This window comes from Ranitomeya imitator, chromosome 5 (genome assembly GCF_032444005.1).
Source record: "Ranitomeya imitator isolate aRanImi1 chromosome 5, aRanImi1.pri, whole genome shotgun sequence".
Taxonomy (NCBI): Eukaryota; Metazoa; Chordata; class Amphibia; order Anura; family Dendrobatidae; genus Ranitomeya; species Ranitomeya imitator.
The window spans coordinates 173,593,826-173,617,793 of record NC_091286.1 but is presented as its reverse complement, the minus strand read 5'-3'; the positions used below and the strand labels follow the sequence as shown (position 1 = coordinate 173,617,793).

General features: G+C 40.2%; 1 protein-coding gene and 1 long non-coding RNA gene across 3 annotated transcripts in view; one reads left to right on the top strand and one right to left on the bottom strand.

The window, feature by feature from the left end:
• Positions 1–23,968, top strand: part of LOC138681651 (uncharacterized) — a 242,972-nt gene that overhangs the window by 213,419 nt on the left and 5,585 nt on the right. The window lies entirely within an intron of this gene.
• The window catches only part of THBS2 (thrombospondin 2), an 800,800-nt gene continuing 790,498 nt past the window's right edge, over positions 13,667–23,968 (bottom strand). For both annotated transcript variants that reach the window (XM_069769328.1, XM_069769329.1), the window contains exon 22: positions 13,667–19,678. In XM_069769328.1, the coding sequence (XP_069625429.1) occupies positions 19,671–19,678 (8 nt within the window). In that variant the 3' untranslated portion in view covers positions 13,667–19,670. The remainder of the gene's footprint in view (positions 19,679–23,968) is intronic.

Below are 23,968 nucleotides of genomic sequence, written 5' to 3'. Positions count from 1 at the left end.
AGCAGAAATGCCAATCTTAATCTCCCACTATTTTTTTTTTCAGGGAGAATTTAAAAGAAATCTGGCCCAGTATTACACACTAGGTTTAATGTGGCACACAATTTGAGACAGGTGGCACACACAGGAGTGGCACTGAAGCAGAAATGCCAATCTTAATCTCCCACTATTTTTTTTTTCAGGGAGAATTTAAAAGAAATCTGGCCCAGTATTACACACTAGGTTTAATGTGGCACACAATTTGAGGCAGGTGGCACACACAGGAGTGGCAATGAAGCAGAAATGCCAATCTTAATCTCCCACTTTTTTTTTTCAGGGAGAATTGAAAAGAAATCTGGCCCAGTATTACACACTAGGTTTAATGTGGCACAAAATTTGAGACAGGTGGCGCACACAGCACTGGCAATGAGGCAGAATTGCCAATCTTAATCTCCCACTATTTTTATTTTTTTCAGGGAGAATTGAAAAGAAATCTGGCCCAGTGTTACACACTAGGTTTAATGTGGCACAAAATCTGAGACAGGTGGCACACACAGGAATGGCACTGAAGCAGAAATGCCAATCTTAATCTCCCACTATTTTTTTTTTCAGGGAGAATTGAAAAGAAATCTGGCCCAGTATTACACACTAGGTTTAATGTGGCACAAAATTTAAGACAGGTGGCACACACAGGAGTGGCACTGAAGCAGAAATGCCAATCTTAATCTCCCACTATTTTTTATTTCAGGGAGAATTTAAAAGAAATCTGGCCCAGTATTACACACTAGGTTTAATGTGGCACACAATTTGAGACAGGTGGCACACACAGGAGTGGCAATGAAGCAGAAATGCCAATCTTAATCTCCCACTTTTTTTTTTCAGGGAGAATTGAAAAGAAATCTGGCCCAGTATTACACACTAGGTTTAATGTGGCACAAAATTTGAGACAGGTGGCGCACACAGCACTGGCAATGAGGCAGAATTGCCAATCTTAATCTCCCACTATTTTTATTTTTTCAGGGAGAATTGAAAAGAAATCTGGCCCAGTGTTACACACTAGGTTTAATGTGGCACAAAATCTGAGACAGGTGGCACACACAGGAATGGCACTGAAGCAGAAATGCCAATCTTAATCTCCCAATATTTTTTTTCAGGGAGAATTTAAAAGAAATCTGGCCCAGTATTACACACTAGGTTTAATGTGGCACAAAATTTGAGACAGGTGGCACACACAGGAGTGGCACTGAAGCAGAAATGCCAATCTTAATATCCCACTATTTTTATTTTTTCAGGGAAAATTGAAAAGAAATCTGGCCCAGTATTACACACTAGGTTTAATGTGGCACAAAATTTGAGACAGGTGGCACACACAGGAGTGGCACTGAAGCAGAAATGCCAATCTTAATCTCCCACTACTTTTTTTTTTTCAGGGAGAATTGAAAAGAAATCTAGCCCAGTATTATACACTAGGTTTAATGTGGCACAAAATTTGAGACAGGTGGCACACACAGGAGTGGTACTGAAGCAGAAATGCCAATCTTAATCTCCCACTACTTTTTTTTTTCAGGGAGAATTTAAAAGAAATCTGGCCCAGTATTACACACTAGGTTTAATGTGGCACACAATTTGAGACAGGTGGCACACACAGGAGTGGCACTGAAGCAGAAATGCCAATCTTAATCTCCCACTATTTTTTTCCAGGGATAATTTAAAAGAAATCTGGCCCAGTATTACACACTAGGTTTAATGTGGCACACAATTTGAGACAGGTGGCACACACAGGAGTGGCACTGAAGCAGAAATGCCAATCTTAATCTCCCACTACTTTTTTTTTTCAGGGAGAATTGAAAAGAAATCTGGCCCAGTATTATACACTAGGTTTAATGTGGCACAAAATTTGAGACAGGTGGCACACACAGGAGTGGCACTGAAGCAGAAATGCCAATCTTAATCTCCCACTTTTTTTTTTCAGGGAGAATTTAAAAGAAATCTGGCCCAGTATTACACACTAGGTTTAATGTGGCACACAATTTGAGACAGGTGGCACACACAGGAGTGGCAATGAAGCAGAAATGCCAATCTTAATCTCCCACTTTTTTTTTTCAGGGAGAATTGAAAAGAAATCTGGCCCAGTATTACACACTAGGTTTAATGTGGCACACAATTTGAGACAGGTGGCGCACACAGCACTGGCAATGAGGCAGAATTGCCAATCTTAATCTCCCACTATTTTTATTTTTTCAGGGAGAATTGAAAAGAAATCTGGCCCAGTGTTACACACTAGGTTTAATGTGGCACAAAATCTGAGACAGGTGGCACACACAGGAATGGCACTGAAGCAGAAATGCCAATCTTAATCTCCCACTATTTTTTTTCAGGGAGAATTTAAAAGAAATCTGGCCCAGTATTACACACTAGGTTTAATGTGGCACAAAATTTGAGACAGGTGGCACACACAGGAGTGGCACTGAAGCAGAAATGCCAATCTTAATATCCCACTATTTTTATTTTTTCTGGGAGAATTGAAAAGAAATCTGGCCCAGTATTACACACTAGGTTTAATGTGGCACAAAATTTGAGACAGGTGGCACACACAGGAGTGGCACTGAAGCAGAAATGCCAATCTTAATCTCCCACTACTTTTTTTTTTTCAGGGAGAATTGAAAAGAAATCTGGCCCAGTATTATACACTAGGTTTAATGTGGCACAAAATTTGAGACAGGTGGCACACACAGGAGTGGTACTGAAGCAGAAATGCCAATCTTAATCTCCCACTATTTTTTTTTTCAGGGAGAATTTAAAAGAAATCTGGCCCAGTATTACACACTAGGTTTAATGTGGCACACAATTTGAGACAGGTGGCACACACAGGAGTGGCAATGAAGCAGAAATGCCAATCTTAATCTCCCACTATTTTTTTCCAGGGAGAATTTAAAAGAAATCTGGCCCAGTATTACACACTAGGTTTAATGTGGCACAAAATTTGAGACAGGTGGCACACACAGGAGTGGCACTGAAGCAGAAATGCCAATCTTAATCTCCCACTATTTTTTTTTTCAGGGAGAATTTAAAAGAAATCTGGCCCAGTATTACACACTAGGTTTAATGTGGCACACAATTTGAGACAGGTGGCACACACAGGAGTGGCACTGAAGCAGAAATGCCAATCTTAATCTCCCACTATTTTTTTCCAGGGAGAATTTAAAAGAAATCTGGCCCAGTATTACACACTAGGTTTAATGTGGCACAAAATTTGAGACAGGTGGCACACACAGGAGTGGCACTGAAGCAGAAATGCCAATCTTAATCTCCCACTATTTTTTTTTTCAGGGAGAATTTAAAAGAAATCTGGCCCAGTATTACACACTAGGTTTAATGTGGCACACAATTTGAGACAGGTGGCACACACAGGAGTGGCACTGAAGCAGAAATGCCAATCTTAATCTCCCACTATTTTTTTCAGGGAGAATTTAAAAGAAATCTGGCCCAGTATTACACACTAGGTTTAATGTGGCACAAAATTTGAGACAGGTGGCACACACAGGAGTGGCACTGAAGCAGAAATGCCAATCTTAATATCCCACTATTTTTATTTTTTCAGGGAGAATTGAAAAGAAATCTGGCCCAGTATTACACACTAGGTTTAATGTGGCACAAAATTTGAGACAGGTGGCACACACAGGAATGGCACTGAAGCAGAAATGCCAATCTTAATCTCCCACTATTTTTTTCCAGGGAGAATTTAAAAGAAATCTGGCCCAGTATTACACACTAGGTTTAATGTGGCACAAAATTTGAGACAGGTGGCACACACAGGAGTGGCACTGAAGCAGAAATGCCAATCTTAATCTCCCACTATTTTTTTTTTCAGGGAGAATTTAAAAGAAATCTGGCCCAGTATTACACACTAGGTTTAATGTGGCACACAATTTGAGACAGGTGGCACACACAGGAGTGGCACTGAAGCAGAAATGCCAATCTTAATCTCCCACTATTTTTTTTCAGGGAGAATTTAAAAGAAATCTGGCCCAGTATTACACACTAGGTTTAATGTGGCACAAAGTTTGAGACAGGTGGCACACACAGGAGTGGCACTGAAGCAGAAATGCCAATCTTAATATCGCACTATTTTTATTTTTTCAGGGAGAATTGAAAAGAAATCTGGCCCAGTATTACACACTAGGTTTAATGTGGCACAAAATTTGAGACAGGTGGCACACACAGGAGTGGCACTGAAGCAGAAATGCCAATCTTAATCTCCCACTACTTTTTTTTTTTCAGGGAGAATTGAAAAGAAATCTGGCCCAGTATTATACACTAGGTTTAATGTGGCACAAAATTTGAGACAGGTGGCACACACAGGAGTGGCACTGAAGCAGAAATGCCAATCTTAATCTCCCACTATTTTTTTTTTCAGGGAGAATTTAAAAGAAATCTGGCCCAGTATTACACACTAGGTTTAATGTGGCACACAATTTGAGACAGGTGGCACACACAGGAGTGGCACTGAAGCAGAAATGCCAATCTTAATCTCCCACTATTTTTTTCCAGGGAGAATTTAAAAGAAATCTGGCCCAGTATTACACACTAGGTTTAATGTGGCACAAAATTTGAGACAGGTGGCACACACAGGAGTGGCACTGAAGCAGAAATGCCAATCTTAATCTCCCACTACTTTTTTGTTTTCAGGGAGAATTGAAAAGAAATCTGGCCCAGTATTATACACTAGGTTTAATGTGGCACAAAATTTGAGACAGTTGGCACACACAGGAGTGGCACTGAAGCAGAAATGCCAATTTTAATCTCCCACTATTTTTTTTTCAGGGAGAATTTAAAAGAAATCTGGCCCAGTATTACACACTAGGTTTAATGTGGCACACAATTTGAGACAGGTGGCACACACAGGAGTGGCACTGAAGCAGAAATGCCAATCTTAATCTCCCACTATTTTTTTTTTCAGGGAGAATTTAAAAGAAATATGGCCCAGTATTACACACTAGGTTTAATGTGGCACAAAATTTGAGACAGGTGGCACACACAGGAGTGGCACTGAAGCAGAAATGCCAATCTTAATCTCCCACTATTTTTTTTCCAGGGAGAATTGAAAAGAAATCTGGCCCAGTATTACACACTAGGTTTAATGTGGCACAAAATTTGAGACAGGTGGCACACACAGGAGTGGCACTGAAGCAGAAATGCCAATCTTAATCTCCCACTATTTTTTTTTTTAGGGAGAATTTAAAAGAAATCTGGCCCAGTATTACACACTAGGTTTAATGTGGCACACAATTTGAGACAGGTGGCACACACAGGAGTGGCAATGAAGCAGAAATGCCAATCTTAATCTCCCACTTTTTTTTTTCAGGGAGAATTGAAAAGAAATCTGGCCAAGTATTACACACTAGGTTTAATGTGGCACAAAATTTGAGACAGGTGGCGCACACAGCACTGGCAATGAGGCAGAATTGCCAATCTTAATCTCCCACTATTTTTATTTTTTCAGGGAGAATTGAAAAGAAATCTGGCCCAGGGTTACACACTAGGTTTAATGTGGCACAAAATCTGAGACAGGTGGCACACACAGGAATGGCACTGAAGCAGAAATGCCAATCTTAATCTCCCACTATTTTTTTTTTTCAGGGAGAATTTAAAAGAAATCTGGCCCAGTATTACACACTAGGTTTAATGTGGCACACAATTTGAGACAGGTGGCACACACAGGAGTGGCACTGAAGCAGAAATGCCAATCTTAATCTCCCACTATTTTTTTCCAGGGAGAATTTAAAAGAAATCTGGCCCAGTATTACACACTAGGTTTAATGTGGCACAAAATTTGAGACAGGTGGCACACACAGGAGTGGCACTGAAGCAGAAATGCCAATCTTAATCTCCCACTATTTTTATTTTTTCAGGGAGAATTGAAAAGAAATCTGGCCCAGTGTTACACACTAGGTTTAATGTGGCACAAAATCTGAGACAGGTGGCACACACAGGAATGGCACTGAAGCAGAAATGCCAATCTTAATCTCCCACTATTTTTTTCAGGGAGAATTTAAAAGAAATCTGGCCCAGTATTACACACTAGGTTTAATGTGGCACACAATTTGAGACAGGTGGCACACACAGGAGTGGCACTGAAGCAGAAATGCCAATCTTAATATCCCACTATTTTTATTTTTTCAGGGAGAATTGAAAAGAAATCTGGCCCAGTATTACACACTAGGTTTAATGTGGCACAAAATTTGAGACAGGTGGCACACACAGGAGTGGCACTGAAGCAGAAATGCCAATCTTAATCTCCCACTACTTTTTTTTTTTCAGGGAGAATTGAAAAGAAATCTGGCCCAGTATTATACACTAGGTTTAATGTGGCACAAAATATGAGACAGGTGGCACACACAGGAGTGGCACTGAAGCAGAAATGCCAATCTTAATCTCCCACTATTTTTTTTTCAGGGAGAATTTAAAAGAAATCTGGCCCAGTATTACACACTAGGTTTAATGTGGCACAAAATTTGAGACAGGTGGCACACACAGGAGTGGCACTGAAGCAGAAATGCCAATCTTAATCTCCTTTCAGGGAGAATTTAAAAGAAATCTGGCCCAGTATTACACACTAGGTTTAATGTGGCACACAATTTGAGACAGGTGGCACACACAGGAGTGGCACTGAAGCAGAAATGCCAATCTTAATCTCCCACTATTTTTTTTTTCAGGGAGAATTTAAAAGAAATCTGGCCCAGTATTACACACTAGGTTTAATGTGGCACACAATTTGAGACAGGTGGCACACACAGGAGTGGCAATGAAGCAGAAATGCCAATCTTAATCTCTCACTTTTTTTTTCAGGGAGAATTGAAAAGAAATCTGGCCCAGTGTTACACACTAGGTTTAATGTGGCACAAAATCTGAGACAGGTGGCACACACAGGAATGGCACTGAAGCAGAAATGCCAATCTTAATCTCCCACTATTCTTTTTCAGGGAGAATTTAAAAGAAATCTGGCCCAGTATTACACACTAGGTTCAATGTGGCACAAAATTTGAGACAGGTGGCACACACAGGAGTGGCACTGAAGCAGAAATGCCAATCTTAATATCACACTATTTTTATTTTTTCAGGGAGAATTGAAAAGAAATCTGGCCCAGTATTACACACTAGGTTTAATGTGGCACAAAATTTGAGACAGGTGGCACACACAGGAGTGGCACTGAAGCAGAAATGCCAATCTTAATCTCCCACTACTTTTTTTTTTTCAGGGAGAATTGAAAAGAAATCTGGCCCAGTATTATACACTAGGTTTAATGTGGCACAAAATTTGAGACAGGTGGCACACACAGGAGTGGTACTGAAGCAGAAATACCAATCTTAATCTCCCACTATTTTTTTTTTTCAGGGAGAATTTAAAAGAAATCTGGCCCAGTATTACACACTAGGTTTAATGTGGCACACAATTTGAGACAGGTGGCACACACAGGAGTGGCACTGAAGCAGAAATGCCAATCTTAATCTCCCACTATTTTTTTTTTCAGGGAGAATTTAAAAGAAATCTGGCCCAGTATTACACACTAGGTTTAATGTGGCACACAATTTGAGACAGGTGGCACACACAGGAGTGGCACTGAAGCAGAAATGCCAATCTTAATCTCCCACTACTTTTTTTTTTCAGGGAGAATTGAAAAGAAATCTGGCCCAGTATTATACACTAGGTTTAATGTGGCACAAAATTTGAGACAGGTGGCACACACAGGAGTGGCACTGAAGCAGAAATGCCAATCTTAATCTCCCACTATTTTTTTTTTTCAGGGAGAATTTAAAAGAAATCTGGCCCAGTATTACACACTAGGTTTAATGTGGCACACAATTTGAGACAGGTGGCACACACAGGAGTGGCACTGAAGCAGAAATGCCAATCTTAATATCCCACTATTTTTTTTTTCAGGGAGAATTTAAAAGAAATCTGGCCCAGTATTACACACTAGGTTTAATGTGGCACACAATTTGAGACAGGTGGCACACACAGGAGTGGCACTGAAGCAGAATTGCCAATCTTAATCTCCCACTATTTTTTTTTTTCACGGAGAATTTAAAAGAAATCTGGCCCAGTATTACACACTAGGTTTAATGTGGCACAAAATTAGAGACAGATGCCACACACAGCACTGGCACTGAGGCAAAATTGCCAATCTTAATCTCCCACTATTTTTTTTTATTTATGGGAGAATTGGCAAGAAATCAGGCCCACTGTTAGACTGTATGTTTTCTGTGCCAGAAAATGAGACACAGATGCCACACACAGGACTGCCACTGATACAGATTTGCCAATTTTAATCTGCACCCTTTTCTTCTTCAGGGAGACTGGTGAATAAATCTGGGCCACTGTATTAGAGTATATTTTCTGTGGCAGAAAGTGGCTTGAAGAGATATAACGAAACAAAAAAAAAAAGGGACTGTCCTACAATTACTATCTCCCTGCAGTAATCTCAGCAATGTATGGCAGGCAGCAATAACAAGGAGTGGACTGCTGCACAAAAAAGTCAAAAGTGTGGACAAACAAACAAGAAAGCTGTGCAGAAAGGAAGGAGCAACAGGATTTGTGCTTTGAAAAAAGCAGTTGGTTTGCACAGCAGTGTACAAACAGCAATGCAGCTATCTGGGAGCCTTCTAGGGCAGCCCAATGAGCTACAGCGCTGAGGAAAAAAAAAATGTAGCCTCCACTGTCCCTGCTAAGAAAAGGTGGTGTTGGACAGTGGAAATCGCTACAGCACAAGCGGTTTGGGGGTTAATGTACCCTGCCTAACGCTATCCCTGCTTCTGACGAAGCGGCAACAACCTCTCCCTATGCTCAGATCAGCAGCAGTAAGATGGCGGTCGGCGGGAACGCCCCTTTATAGCCCCTGTGACGCCGCAGAAAGCAAGCCAATCACTGCAATGCCCTTCTCTAAGACGGTGGGGACTGAGACCTATGTCATCACGCTGCCCACACTCTGCGTCCACCTTCATTGGCTGAGAAATGGCACTTTTCGAGTCATTGAAACGTGACTTTGGCGTGAAAGTCGCGTACCGCATGGTCGACCCCACACAGGGATCGGGTCGGGTTTCATGAAACCCGACTTTGCCAAAAGTCGGCGACTTCTGAAAATGACCGACCCGTTTCACTCAACCCTAGTGGTGGGGGGGGCAGATCAGGGTTTCCAGCCATGGCCGATGATATTGCAGCATCGGCCATGGCTGGATTGTAATATTTCACCAGTTTTCATAGGTGAAATATTACAAATCGCTCTGATTGGCTGTTTCACTATCAACAGCCAATCAGGGCGATCGTTGCCACGGGGGGGGGAGGGGGTGAAGCCACCACCCCTGGGCTGAAGTACCACTCCCCCTGTCCCTGCAGGTCGGGTGAAATTGGAGTTAACCCTTTCATCCGATCTGCAGGGACGCGATTCCCTCCATGACGCCACATAGGCGTCACAGGTCGGATTGGCATTGACTTTCATGACGCCTACGTGGCGTCACAGGTCGGGAAGGGGTTAAGCGTGCCCTAAAAATGCATTTGTTCAGACTGGCCTACCGCCTCAACGCATTAACCTATCTATCTCTGTGTGGCCCATTCAAAAAACTTAAACCAAAATCAGGTCCTCGCATTATGTTCTCATACACTTTATGCATTATTTAGCCCTCTGTATCTGTACTGTTACATATTTAGGCTGTTAACTGGTTCATGCAGCTTTAAATGAACACCCATTTCTTACACTATGGCTGGTCTGAACAACGAAAGCAATTGTTACCATCCACCTCTCGTGTCTCCCCTTTTCCTCATAGTTTGTAAGCCTGTGAGCAGGGCCCTCATTCCTCTTGGTATCTATTTTGAACTGTGATTTTTGTTATGCTGTAATGTCTATTGTCTGTTCAAGTCCCCTCTATAATGTAAAGCGCTACGGAATATGTTGGCTCTAAATAAATAAAATCATTATTATTATTATTAAGGTGACAAAGACCCGAGTGTAATATGCCCTTTGGGCTTCAGTGTCCTCTAAGAAGACTATTATTAAAAATGGAGAGCCGTTGCTCAGTCTCAGTTTTATGTAAATACAGTGAGTGCAGTGTGGTTTCAAACATAAAAAAAGTTGAAAAGCAATATTTTATACTTATTTATATACTAAAAATCCTAGAAATAATCAAAAGAGACTTGTTCTTGGCTTATAATATCGTTATGAGTGTATATATATATATATATATATATATATATATCAGAACAATACAATCATACAAACAGGATCATAGATGTGTCAGTTGACATAAAACTGCCCTTATCTGTGTTACGCTCTTACTCTCCCTACCTCAGCTTATTTTGCTTGAAATGGATCAATAAAGATTTTATGTGGTGAGTTCTGCCATTTTCACTTCTGTACTCTCTAAAATATACCTATTTTTTTGTTTATCATTTAGCTTTTTATTTAAAGTGATCAACACAGCTGACAATTCTATACAGGAATGTTGAAACTTATCTATGTGCATGGTCATGCCAGCAGTCCCTTTATGTGCAGTGTTTTGGGTGCACTGCACTGAAACCCCAAATCCCCTTCCATCAACTCTTGAAATGGCTGCAGCTGTCTTCTTCTGTGTTGTCACTCAGCAGAAGGGAGAGAATGGCAATTTTTTTTAGGATTTTATTTTAAAGGAGTTGTGCCAGCCTGACAAGTTTGTTCCATGTGAAATAATAGGAAATAAGGATGCTAAAATGCGGGTTTGCCTGTTTTATATCAAGAAGTGAGCTTCTATAAAGATTTAGCGAACTCATAAAATGGTATTTTAACCCCATCTTCTTCAAAAGAAGCTGATTAGTTGCATATGCAACTAATCAGAGTAGATGCATTCTACAAGAGGGGTTTGGTCACAGTTCTACAACATCACTCTGTACATATACAGCAATAATATTTTAATTTGCCCTTCATATGGACTATTTCTTAAAGAAAAATTAGTATGTTCCTCAGACAGAAATAATTTTACTACTAGAGAAAAGTTTTGTAAAAACTTCTTTTTATAGTTTATTATTTCATATTAAGAATCTGTGGAAAAAGTATAAAAAAAGATTGCATTTGGCTAAATAACGTTCTTTGAAAGCTTTGTTCACAAACAATAAATAAATACTTACAATCTTTGGCAAACAAGAAATGATCTTTTAAAGTTAAAGGTGTATTCCTTTCGCCAAGATCTTATACCAATATGTAGCAGTTTAATTATAATAATAATAGCAAATACCTCTGGTTAGAATTGTAGTATAGATTTTATGATTCACCATGTCTCTTTCCTCCGGTGCAGGCACTGCAAAACCTTAGGTAAAGTGACAGTTAGCTAGTTGCTTGTGGTCGTAACAATGGATACCTAAAGTCCTATAATGCCCGCACATGAGGAAAGAGACACAGAGAATAATAAAAAACTATACATTTCTAATTAGAGTATTAGGTATTTGCTATTATTATTATTATTATTAAACCTACCACATATTGGGATAGGATCTTGGAGATGGGAATACCCCTTTAAACAAAGCTATAAAAAGTAAAAGAATAAAAGAAAATAATTTACAATGAATAAAGATGTACAGTATTTTAATATTAACATCTTTGTTCCAGGCTACCTTTTTTTAGAGCAAATCCCAAACAGACTCCATATAAAATACATGCATACATTTCGTGAGCTAATGAATGAGCGGTGATAAATAGAAAGTAGTAGAAATGATGATAGTAATATATACAGTTAGGTCCATATATATTTGGACAGAAACAACATTTTTCTAATTTTGGTTTTAGACATTACCATAATGAATTTTAAACAAAACAATTCAGATGCAGTTGAAGTTCAGACTTTCAGCTTTCATTTGAGAGTATCCCCATTAAAATTGGATGAAGGGTTTAGGAGTTTCAGCTCCTTAACAAGTGCCACCCTGTTTTTAAAGGGACCAAAAGTAATTGGACATATTCAATAATTTTAAATAAAATGCAGTTGAAGTTCAGACTTTCAGCTTTCATTTGAGAGTACCCCCATTAAAATTGGATGAAGGGTTTAGGAGTTTCAGCTCCTTAACAAGTGCCACCCTGTTTTTAAAGGGACCAAAAGTAATTGGACAGATTCAATAATTTTAAATAAAATGTTCATTTTAGTACTTGGTTGAAAACCCTTTGTTGGCAATGACTGCCTGAGGTCTTGAACTCATGGACATCACCAGGCGCTGTGTTTCCTCCTTTTTGATGCTCTGCCAGGCCTTCACTGCGGTGGTTTTCAGTTGCTGTTTGTTTGTGGGCCTTTCTGTCTGAAGTTTAGTCTTTAACAAATGAAATGCATGCTCAATTGGGTTGAGATCAGGTGACTGACTTGGCTATTCAAGAATATTCCACTTCTTTGCTTTAATAAACTCCTGGGTTGGTTTGGCTTTATGTTTTGGGTCATTGTCCATCTGTAGTATGAAACGACGACCAATCAGTTTTGCTGCATTTGGCTGGATCTGAGCACACAGTATGTCTCTGAATACCTCAGAATTCATTCGACTGCTTCTGTCCTGTGTCACATCATCAAAAAAACACTAGTGACCCAGTGCCACTGGCAGCCATGCATGCCCCAGCCATCACACTGCCTCCGCCGTGTTTTACAGATGAAGTGGTATGCTTTGGATCATGAGCTGTACCACGCCTTCACCATACTTTTCTCTTTCCATCATTCTGGTAGAGGTTCATCTTGGTTTAATCTGTCCAAAGAATGTTATTCCAGAACTGTGCTGGCTTTTTTATATGTTTTTTTAGCATAGTCCAGTCTAGCCTTTTTATTCTTGATGCTTATGAGTGGCTTGCACCGTGCAGTGAACCCTCTGTATTTACTTTCATGAAGTCTTCTCTCTAGATTTGGATATTGATAAGCCTACCTCCTGGAGAGTGTTGTTCATTTGGTTGGCTGTTGTGAAGGGGTTTCTCTTCACCATGGAGATTATTCTGCGATCATCCACCACTGTTGTCTTCCGTGGGCGCCCAGGTCTTTTTGCATTGATGAGTTCACCAGTGCTTTCTTTCTTTCTCAGGATGTACCAAACTGTAGATTTTGCCACTCCTAATATTGTAGCAATTTCTCAGATGGGTTTTTTCTGTTTTTGCAGCTTAAGGATGGCTTATTTCACCTGCATGGGGAGCTCCTTTGACAGCATGTTTACTTCACAGCAAAACTTTCCAAATGCAAGCACCACACCTCAAATCAACTCCAAACCTTTTATCTGCTTAATTGAGAATGACATAATGAAGGGATTGCCCACACCTGTCTGTGAAATAGCCTTGGAGTCAATTGTCCAATTACTTTTGGTCCCTTTAAAAACAGGGTGGCACATATTAAGGAGCTGAAACTCCTAAACCCTTCATCAAATTTTAATGTGGATACCCTCAAATGAAAGCTGAAAGTCTGAACTTCAACTGCATCTGAATTGTTTTGTTTAAAATTCATTGTGGTAATGTCTATAACCAAAATTAGAAAAATGTTGTCTCTGTCCAAATATATATGGACATAACGGTATACAACAGATGGATTCATTACAAATTTATAGATGTGCTATATATCCTAAACATAGTTTATATTGCATAATTTGCAAATAAAATATTGTATATTAAAATTATTTTATAGCAACATGTGCAACAAAATTACTTTAAACTAATTTTATATAAAAACATTTTTTTATTAAAAATGATTTGCATATTTTCCATAAAATGATTCTATTGCAATTGAATATTTTATAGCTAACATAATACTAATATTATCATACAGTACATATTATTTAAAATAATAACCTGTGAATGCCAATATTATCTGAAAAATCTAGGTTCAAACTAATCATAAATCAGCAAGTGATAACAAATTAAAAATAACAAGCAATTCAGTTATATACTGGTGTTTAGTTCAGACCAAAATAAATCTGTATATGTATGCTTCGTTTCTGCTATTAAAATGTCTCGTGCATATAGCAATTAACCATATTTGAGAGAGTTTACACATAGAATTGTTACCAAAATGTCATTTTTTTCTTAAGCTTGGCAGCTATTTTTCCACCAGATGTTGGCTGTAAATCAATGGTGAAATTTGAAACCACAACAGGCACTGTGCTTTTGTGGCTTCATTTGTCCCTGGCAAAATATCTAGGTGTTCTGTATTCCATTAGCTTCTGTCTAGACAAAAATGCATGTGTATAGAAATGAAGTACTTTGCACACAAATGCAAGAAAAGAACTGTGCAAGAGAAGCTCTAGTTTTTTGCATTTTAAGCAATGCAGAGTATCTCTAGAAACACAGACATACAAAGGTGTAGCATTGTAAAGCTTTGCCAAATCAAAGTTCTTTACACCATGAGCTTACACTGATCTGTAAAGCAGCTTACGCAATATAACCCTTTCCTGATGGTGCCCTTTATCATTTTTGCGTTTCTGTTTTTCGCTCCCCTTCTTCCCAGAGACATATGTTTTTTATTTTTCCATCAATATGGCCATGTGAGGGCTTCTTTTTTGCTGGACGAGTTGTACTTTTGAAATACACCATTGGTTTTACCATACTGTGTACTCAAAAATTGGGAAAAAAATGAAATCGCAAAAAAAAGTGCAATCCCACACTTGTTTTTTGTTTGGCTTTTTTGCTAGGTTCACTAAATGCTAAAACTGACCTTCCATTATGATTCTCCAGGTCATTGTGAGTTCAGGGACACCAAACATGTCTAGGTTATTTTTTATCTAAATGGTGAAAAAAAAATTCCAAACTTTGTTAAAAAAAAGCATCATTTTCCGATACCTGTAGCGTCTCCATTTTTCTTGATCTAGGGTCGGGTGAGGGCTTATTTGTTAATGCCAAGCTGACGTTTTTAATGATACCACATTAGTGCAAATACGTTCTTTTGACCACCCATTATTGCATTTTAATGCAATGTCGCTGCGACAAAAAAAATGTAATTCTGGAATTTCGATTTCTTTCTCGCTACTCTGTTTAGCGATCAGGTTAAACCTTTTTTTTATTGATAGATCGGGCGATTCTGATAGCGGCGATACCAAGTACAGTATGTTTGATTTTTTTATTGTTTTATTTTGAATAGGGCGAAAGGGGGATGATTTGATCTTTTATATTTTTTTTATATTTTTAAAAACATTTTTTTTTTACTTTTGGCATGCTTCAATAGTTTCCATGGCAGACTAGAAGCTGCCATAACTCGATCGGCTATGCTATATATAGGCGATGATCAGATTGCCGATATGTAGCTGAATTACTCACTAGGTATGAGGGCTGACCACTGGGCGGCGCTCACCGCGCAAGCCAGCAGTGACAACCATAGAGCCAAGGAACCGATGACCCGCGATCATGTGACAGGGGTCACCAGTGGGCGGATTTCCGTCCCAATGGCCGAAAGTGCACATTAAATTCCGCTTTCAGAGTTTGACAGTGGCATTTAACGGGTTTATAGCCGTAAGTGGATCGCGATTCTATCTGCAGCTATTGAGGGCACATGTTAGCTGTTCAAAACAGCTGACATGTCCCGGGAAAGATGTGGGCTCATTACCGGAGCCCACATCAAAGGGGAAGACACGACATGTGACGTATTAGTACGGTGCATGTTGTGAAGGGGTTAAAGTGAATTTGTCAATGTAGCAAGGAAAAAATAACATGGCACTGCTACCTGACACTTCCCCAAACGCCTACTGCTATGTGCCGCTGCAGAGTCCAAAAGACACCAAAACGGACATTCGGGTGCACCAAAATGAGTCAAGAACGAAAATCCATAAGCAGAAAAAATAGAAGTGCACTCACCAGTCCTGTGTATTACGAGCCTTTATTGAAAATACATGCAGGTAAATTTAAGGGAGAATGTGGAATGGACGGACGATGGCCGTTTCGTGCTGCTGCACTTCTACGGGTCCGAATGGCAGGGATCTGGATTTAAGGTACCGTCACATTCAGCGACGCTACAGCGATATAGCCAACGAGCCGATCGCTGCAGCATTGCTGTTTAGGTCGCTATAGAGACGTCAAACATGGCAACACCAGAACGATGCAGGAGCGATCCAGTGACGTACTTATAGTTCCCGCTGGTTGTTAGCTCCATGTAAAAACATTGCTGGCATCATTGCTTTTGCTGTCAAACATGACGAATCAGGCCGACCTGATGACCAAATAAAGTTCTGGACTTCTAGCTACAACCAGCGATGTCACAGCGGGATCCTGATCGCTGCTGCGTGTCAAACACAACGAGATCACTATCCAGGACGCTGCAACGTCACGGATCGTTATCGTTCTCATTGTAAAGTTGCTCAGTGTGAAGGTATCTTAACACTGGGGTCCCTGTGCAAGAGCCCCAGAGTCAGCTGCTGTTCAGTTGCACAAGCTGGCAAAAGAGGATGGTCAGGTAGCTGGGTCAAAACCAAGAGGGTAGCAAAGAAACAAAATTGTCAGGCAAGAGAAAAGTCAATAAACAAGCTGAAGTGAAAACAGAAAAGCACAAATACAACACAGGAACAGAAACTATAGACCTAACCCCGGGAATCAAAAAACTACATCTGGCAGCTTCCAGAAGTAACCTGGAAGCTTTAGTAGACTGTTGTACTCTCCATTTGGTTGGAAAGCACACACGCCCATGCTGCCAGAAAGTATGGCACTGCAGGTTCCAGCTACCCAAATCTTAGTGGCTGGACAGATGCTGAGCCGTCCAGAACTTCTGGTTCAAACACTTCTTCTATCACCAGCGTTGCCAGCAGAATAAATACTGTCCTGTTGGAGATGTGACAGTTATTAATAAATTGACAATTGGTTGCTACCAGTTCAGTGTGTGTCTTGTACACTCTTTGGCCATTTTCACACATACATGGCTAGGAATACTAAGCCAGTCCGCCTCCTGATCTGAGCTAACTGCCTCATATGTGCCTATGATAGATCAGGTCTTACTGAACAATTTTTAGGCTGAACAGCTCAATTGATGTGCAAGCACTGAGTAGAGACAGTGATCTCCACTGGCCAAACACAAGAACCCCATAGTCATATGAGGAAGTTTGGGGTAGGAGACACAGTGCTTGTCCATATGGTCCGTACATCGTAATCCATATGAATGTTGGATGTGTGAAACTGGTCTTAAAACGTTCAATCAATGCGAACACTGCCACCCTGTGTAGGGAATGGAACACACCCTTTTAACTAGGGGATCAGTAAAGCAAAGCTGTCAATGTATTTATAGATGCTCAAAAAAATGGCAAAATGCAGAGGTATAAGAAAAGTTGGTAAAGGGGGTTGTCCAGTAAAAATAAGTTATCACCTAATAACTTGCTAATCGATTGGTGTCCCACTACTGGGACCTGAACTGATCTGAAGATGGGGGTATTTTTTAATTCTTGATGGAGGTGCTTTTTCCCTGTTAAAAAAAGGCTCAACAGGTCGGATGCCTGACCATTGCTCAATTTATTCATTATGAAACTGTTGGAAAAAGCAGAGAGCAGTGATTGGCAGCACCATAGGGAATGAAAGTAGTAGGAATGAAAGCATGAGCACTGCTGTTTCATTCTAATGTGAAAAGTTACAGTCCATCTTCCGGATAGGTGCTAACTTGTTTTCACCGGGCAACCCCTTTTCAGGGGAACATTGAGTATTTACTAAAACAGACATGTCAGTTGACAGATCCTCTACAAAAAAATTGTTTTAACAAACTTAAGCTAAAATACTAGTGAGAACAATTATAAGATCCAATATAAAATCCAGAAAACTTTCAAAGACATAGTTTTAAAGTTATTATAATCAGCAGTTGAATAGGATATTATTTTCTCCCATATCTGTGTGGTCACAGTATCCTTCAACAGGGATATGTACAACTGATGTTCTATACACTTAGGTACACTAAATACATAAAAAATGTAATCCTTTTCTACAAAATCTGAATTTAAAATAAAAAATAGTTTGGGTGTTACACTGACAACTTTAACATTAGAACCTTGCTCAGGCCTTGCCCATTGTAAGAGCTGTTTCTTAATAACAGCAAGTGTACTCCTACTGTGTGTACATTGATAGCAATGCTATTTGTTTATTATTGTTAGCTTTCGTACATCAGAAGAGCATACAAGTTACTAGAACAATTTCTATGATTGTGCTTGTCCCCAAGGAAGGTTATTTTATGCCAGTGTTTCTCAACTCCAGTCCTCAAGACCCCACAACAGGTCATGTTTTCAGGATTTCCTTAGTATTGCATAGGCAATGGAATTAATGCTTGAGCAGGTGATGAAATTATCACCTGTGCAATACTAAGGAAATCCTGAATACATGACCTGTTGTGGGGTCTTGAGGACTGGAGTTGAGAAACACTGTTTTATGCTATGACATATTTACTTGATTTTACTGTAAAAAAAAAGATTATTATTACCACGATTAACTATAGCCATTAAAAATAAATAAAATGCACAACTATTTTCTTACAATGTACTTGCCTGTTTTACCAAATGTTATGTTTTGTGAAGTGTTAGTGATTAGTGCCAGTATTTGGGATTATGAAGAGATTTGAACGTTACAATATACTTTAAGCACCATGGACATATACTTAACATAACACCTTTTTTGCCTAGTTAATGCAATAGATAATACTATTCAACATTGTGTATAGAATAATAACTACTTCTGTTACTTCTTCTATTTCTGCAACAGAATCTAGTAGATTGCCATAACCAGAATTCTCATTTTCTACCACCTTTTGACTTTACAACCATTTACATGTGCTACATTTAATATGATAAAGTAATTAGAAAATAATTCTACTGTTTTATAATTTTGATTATAGAAAAAAACATACCTAATTCTTATTTCTGTTTTGTAGCATCTAAGAAAATGACAAATACGACAAATGAAACTTAGTTTAATTTCAGTGGCTGTGCAGCATAACTGTTGACTATTAATGACTGTTGGATCAAGTCCTTAGAGAGGTGCACCCTCACTTTCAAATTGCCAGTGCTGCTTCCTGTTCTTTAACTACCTAAGAAAATGACCTAATGCTAACAAAAACTACTTTGCATTTTGAAATATTCATAATGGTAATTACTGAATAGTAACGTTAATTCCAGAATGAAAGCTTCAAGAATCCTGTTTTTAGAAAAAGTTTCAAACATACTAATTTACCTACTGTAAATGTGATTGTAAACTTGAAATTTTTTTTAACTTTTTTTTAACATTTAAGGATGTTTAAATAAAGTCAGGCCCACCTTTAAAACACATGTCCACAAACAGTAAACACATTTCCAAGTACTAAAATAGAAGTTAAAACAGTAAATCAGCAATTGTGGCAATGGTATAAAAAAATCTGGTTTTCCAAGACCCTAAAAAAGCAAACACAATTCAAACCTTTTAGGTAATTGTGGAAGGTTAGTTTGTAAGAGTCGAGCATGAATTATTACATTCGCTATTATTGCATAAATGTTTTATACATATCAACCACTTTAAACTACTGATTTTTCAATCTACTGAAAATGAAATTCATGCCTCTACTTATGTTCTACTATTGTGCAACTTTTGTTTTTCTACATTGTCTTTAGAGGTTACATGAAGCATTGTCCTTCCTGCAGTATAGAGGTAATTCTGGTGATGGCTGGGAGTCATAAGTTGAGTTGAGGTGTCTTGGTCACATGTGATGTACAGTACACATCTCACATCAGAATGTTCTTAAAAATCTGAAAAAAAAATCAATATAATTATTTGCACCAAAAATGTATACAGACATATAAATCAGTTCCTTATAAACACAGATACATGACATTCTGACTAGAGATGAGAGAACACCTGGATGTTTTGGTCTAGTCGAACAGTTACATAAGTTCGGGTTCGGGTACCCCATTCAATTGCACAACACCTTCAACGCATAGAGGGACAGCTCAAGCCAGGTGTCCAGTTTTGATACTGAATAGTTGAAGGTCGCAGAGGAATTAGGAAGTACACTGGTTTGGTCAGCCCAGTATTGCTTGACCATCTTTAAAAACGTTTCCTTCATTGTTAAAAATAACCGGTCATCAGGTCCTGGACGCTGGGAGGGTGTCATGAAATTGGCCCAGGCCTTTGACAGTGTACCTCTTCATCTGCTGATGTGTATGTCACTTTACCTCTCCTCCTTGGTTGGGAAAATAAGCTTGCCCCCTGTTGCTAGCATTGTCTGATGGGAATATTTTCAACATATTTTCCACAAGGTCTTTCGGGTATAACACCATTCTAGTAGACCTCTCCTCAAGAAGGAGAGATGAAAGAGTCCAGCAGGGTGAACAACTGGTACTCTTTTTTGGCCAAGAAGATTATAATGCGAGGGTCACGGGAAAGGCAGCTGTACACAAAGTCTGCCATATGTGCCAAGCTCCCTACAGCCAACACTTCCGTGTCACCACCATAGTGACGACTCTCCATCTCCTCCTCCCTCTCTTTCTCCTTATTCCCCATTCACATAAGAGAGATGGGACAAAGCTTCTGTAGGTACTGGCTTCTGTTGTGCTAGGAACCAGCTCCTGCTCCTCCTCAGCCTCTCCACTTTATTGTTACCCAATCTATGCTGAGCCGATGAGATGATCCTGGACCTGTCTTGTGTTGGAGCTGGTATTCAACAACTGGCCTCTGCTGCTCACAAAGCCGTGCCAGCATGTGCAATGTGGAGTTCCATCACGTGGTCACATCGCATACCACTCGTGAGATGTCACTTGCAAGCACTCCTGCAGAATTGTCAGTGGCAGCTGTAGCTAACTTGCCGAAATGGGCACACATGCGGCATGCCTTGACAAGAAGCTTTGGTAAATCTGGGTAGGTTTTCAAAAACAGCTGAGCCACTAAGTTGATTATGTGGGGCAAGCATGGTATGTATGTAAGCTTGACAAGCTTCACAGCCACCACCAGGTCACAACTATTATTACACATGACCATTCCTGGTTGTAGGTTCAGCGGTGAGATCCACAAATCTGTCTGGTCTGTTATTCCTTTCAATAACTCTGCTGCGGTATGCGGTTTGTCTCCTAGATAAATTAGCTTCAGCAGAGCCCATTGCCGCTTCTCTGAGGCAGAGCTGCAGAGCTTCCACTTTCTGGCTGATGTGGACGGCGTGCTCTGAGAAAACAAATCGAATATGGGGATGAGGAGGAGCAGAAGGTGGAGCAAGAACTGGTATAGGAGGTGGAGATCACCCTGTTTGAAGTAGGGCCAGCAATCTTCGGCAACGTTAGCACATATGCCGTGCCAGGGAGGGACTCTGCAACCACAATGTTCACCCAGTGTGCCGTGAGGGAAATGTTGCTTCCCTGGCCACAAGTGCTTATCCCCGTGTCAGTCATTAAAGTAAGTCTGTCAGCAGGTCTGTGCTCAGTAAGCTACAGTGTCAGGGTGGCGCCGTTATACTGATTAAAATGATACCTGGGTTGATAAAATGAAATATTAAAAAAATATATATACTGCTCAAAAAAATAAAGGGAACACTTAAACAACAGAATATAAGTCCAAGTAAATCAAACTTCTATGAAATCAAACTGTCCACTTAGGAAGCAACATTGATTGACAATCAATTTCACATACTGTTGTGCAAATGGAATAGACAATAGATGGAAATTATTGGCAATTATAAGAGACACCATGAAAAAAGGAGTGGTTCTGCAGGTGGGGACCACAGACCACATCTCAGTACCGATGCTTTCTGGCTGATGTTTTGGTCACTTTAGAACATTGATTGTGCTTTCACACTCGTGGTAGCATGAGACGGACTCTACAATCCACACAAGTGGCTCAGGTAGTGCAGCTCATCCAGGATGGTATATAAATGCGAGCTGTGGCAAGTAGGTTTGCTGTGTCCAACATCCACAGATGGGGTTATGCTCACAGCACAACACTGTGCAGGACACTTGGCATTTGCCACAGAACACCAGGATTGGCAAATTCTCCACTGGTGCCCTGTGCTATTCACAGATGAAATCAGATTCACACTGAGCACATGTAACAGATGTGACAGTCTGGAGATGCCGTGGAGAGCGATCTGCTGCCTGCAACATCTTTCAGCATGATCGGTTTGGCAGTGGGTCAGGAATGGTGTGGGGTGGCATTTCATTGGAGGGCCGCACAGCCCTCCATGTGCTTGCCAGAAATAGCCTGACTGCCATTAGGTACCGAGATGAGACCATATGCTGGTGCAGTTGGCCCTGGGTTCCTCCTAATGCAGGACAATGCCAGACCTCATGGGGCTGGAGTGTGTCAGCATGATGAAGGAATTGAAGCTATGGACTGGCCCGCCTATTCCCCAGTCCTGAATCCGATTGAGCACATCTGGGACATCATGTCTCACTCCATCCACCAACTTCACGTTGCACCACAGACTGTCCAGGAGTTGGTGGATGCTTTAGTCCAGGTCTGGGAAGAAATTTGTCAGGACACCATCCGCCGCCTCATCAGGAGCATGCCCAGGCGTTGTACAGTATGGAAGTCATACATGCACGTGGAGGTCACACACAATACTGAGAGCATCTTTTCCTTGTCATGAGGCATTTCCACTGAAGTTGGACCAGCCTGTAATTTAATTTTCCACTTTGATTTTGAGTATCATTCCAAATCCAAACCTCCATGGGATATTCATTTTGATTTACATTGATAATTTTTATGTTTTATTGTTCTGAACACATTCTACTATGCAATAAATAAAAATTTTCAATTGGAATATTTCAATCAAGATATCTAGGATATGATATTTTCGTGTTCCCTTTATGTTTTTGAGCACTGTATATGCTAACACGTGCAGCGTCTAAATATTTAGCAACGGACTGCAAGCTCTAAGCTCTGCTAGAGGCTGTATTCAGACACTCCCTGCTCAAGCAGCTGCCCCTAGGCTAAATGCAGAATTAATTGCATAGAAACAGCAAAGCACAAGATTAGCCCTTAGAAAGAATTTTAGTATGATGATTCAGCAATAGTAACATCGCTAGAGAACTCTGATTCCTGAAACTATGCACACTGGCCTGAACAGCTACTCTCTCCCTACAATCAAAACTGTCCTTGAGCAGTGCAATGGTGTCAGTGTGCCAAGTGTGGAGGGGCCAGTCCTTGTCTGATGAGGTAATGTGGCCAGCCAATCACAGTGATGCCACTACCAACATCACTATGGCATTACAGTGACTGGCAGGTAATTCCTGCATGTTTATTGGCTGTTTAACAGGAGCCAAACATGCGGGACTGGGATTAGAGAATTAAATCCTAGCACCAGCCAATGGACAGCGAGTGCTGAGCACACAGATTCTTGACTGATATCCGAGTATCACCGAGCACGTTCGCTAATCACTAATAGACACGTAGAGGGGGAACTCTGAATAACTTTTTTGACAATTTTAAAAGAATGTCAATTGGATTAAATGAAGACTGTTTGTGCAATTTCAAAAAGATTGTCAATTGGATTGGATGAAGAATAAATGTTTGGACAATTTTAAAAAGATTGTCAATTGGATTGCATTCTTTTGGGAATTCCAATCTACACATGACACAAAGAGACAGAATTGAGAAATGAATGAATGGAAAAAAGGCCTCATGCTGTGGAATGTGGAAGAGTCCAAAACAAAGAAGGCATGAAAAAAAGGTCCAAAAAGGTCTATCTTCGTCTCATCAGACCAGAGAATCTTATTTATCATAGTCTGGGAGTCCTTCATGTGTTTTTTTTAGCAAACTCTATGCGAGCTTTCATATGTCTTGCACTGAGGAGAGGCTTTTGCCGGGCCACTGTCCATAAAGGCCCTACTGGTGGAGGGCTTCAGTGATAGTTGACTTTGTGGAACTTTCTCCCATCTCCCTACTGCATCTCTGGAGCTCAGCCCCAGTGATCTTGGGGTTCTTCTTTACTTCTCTCACTAAGGCTCTTCTCCCACGATTGTTCAGCCTGGCTGGACGGCCAGGTCTAGGAAGACTTCTGGTGGTGCCAAACTTCTTCCATCTAGGGATTATGGAGGCCACTGTGCTCTTAG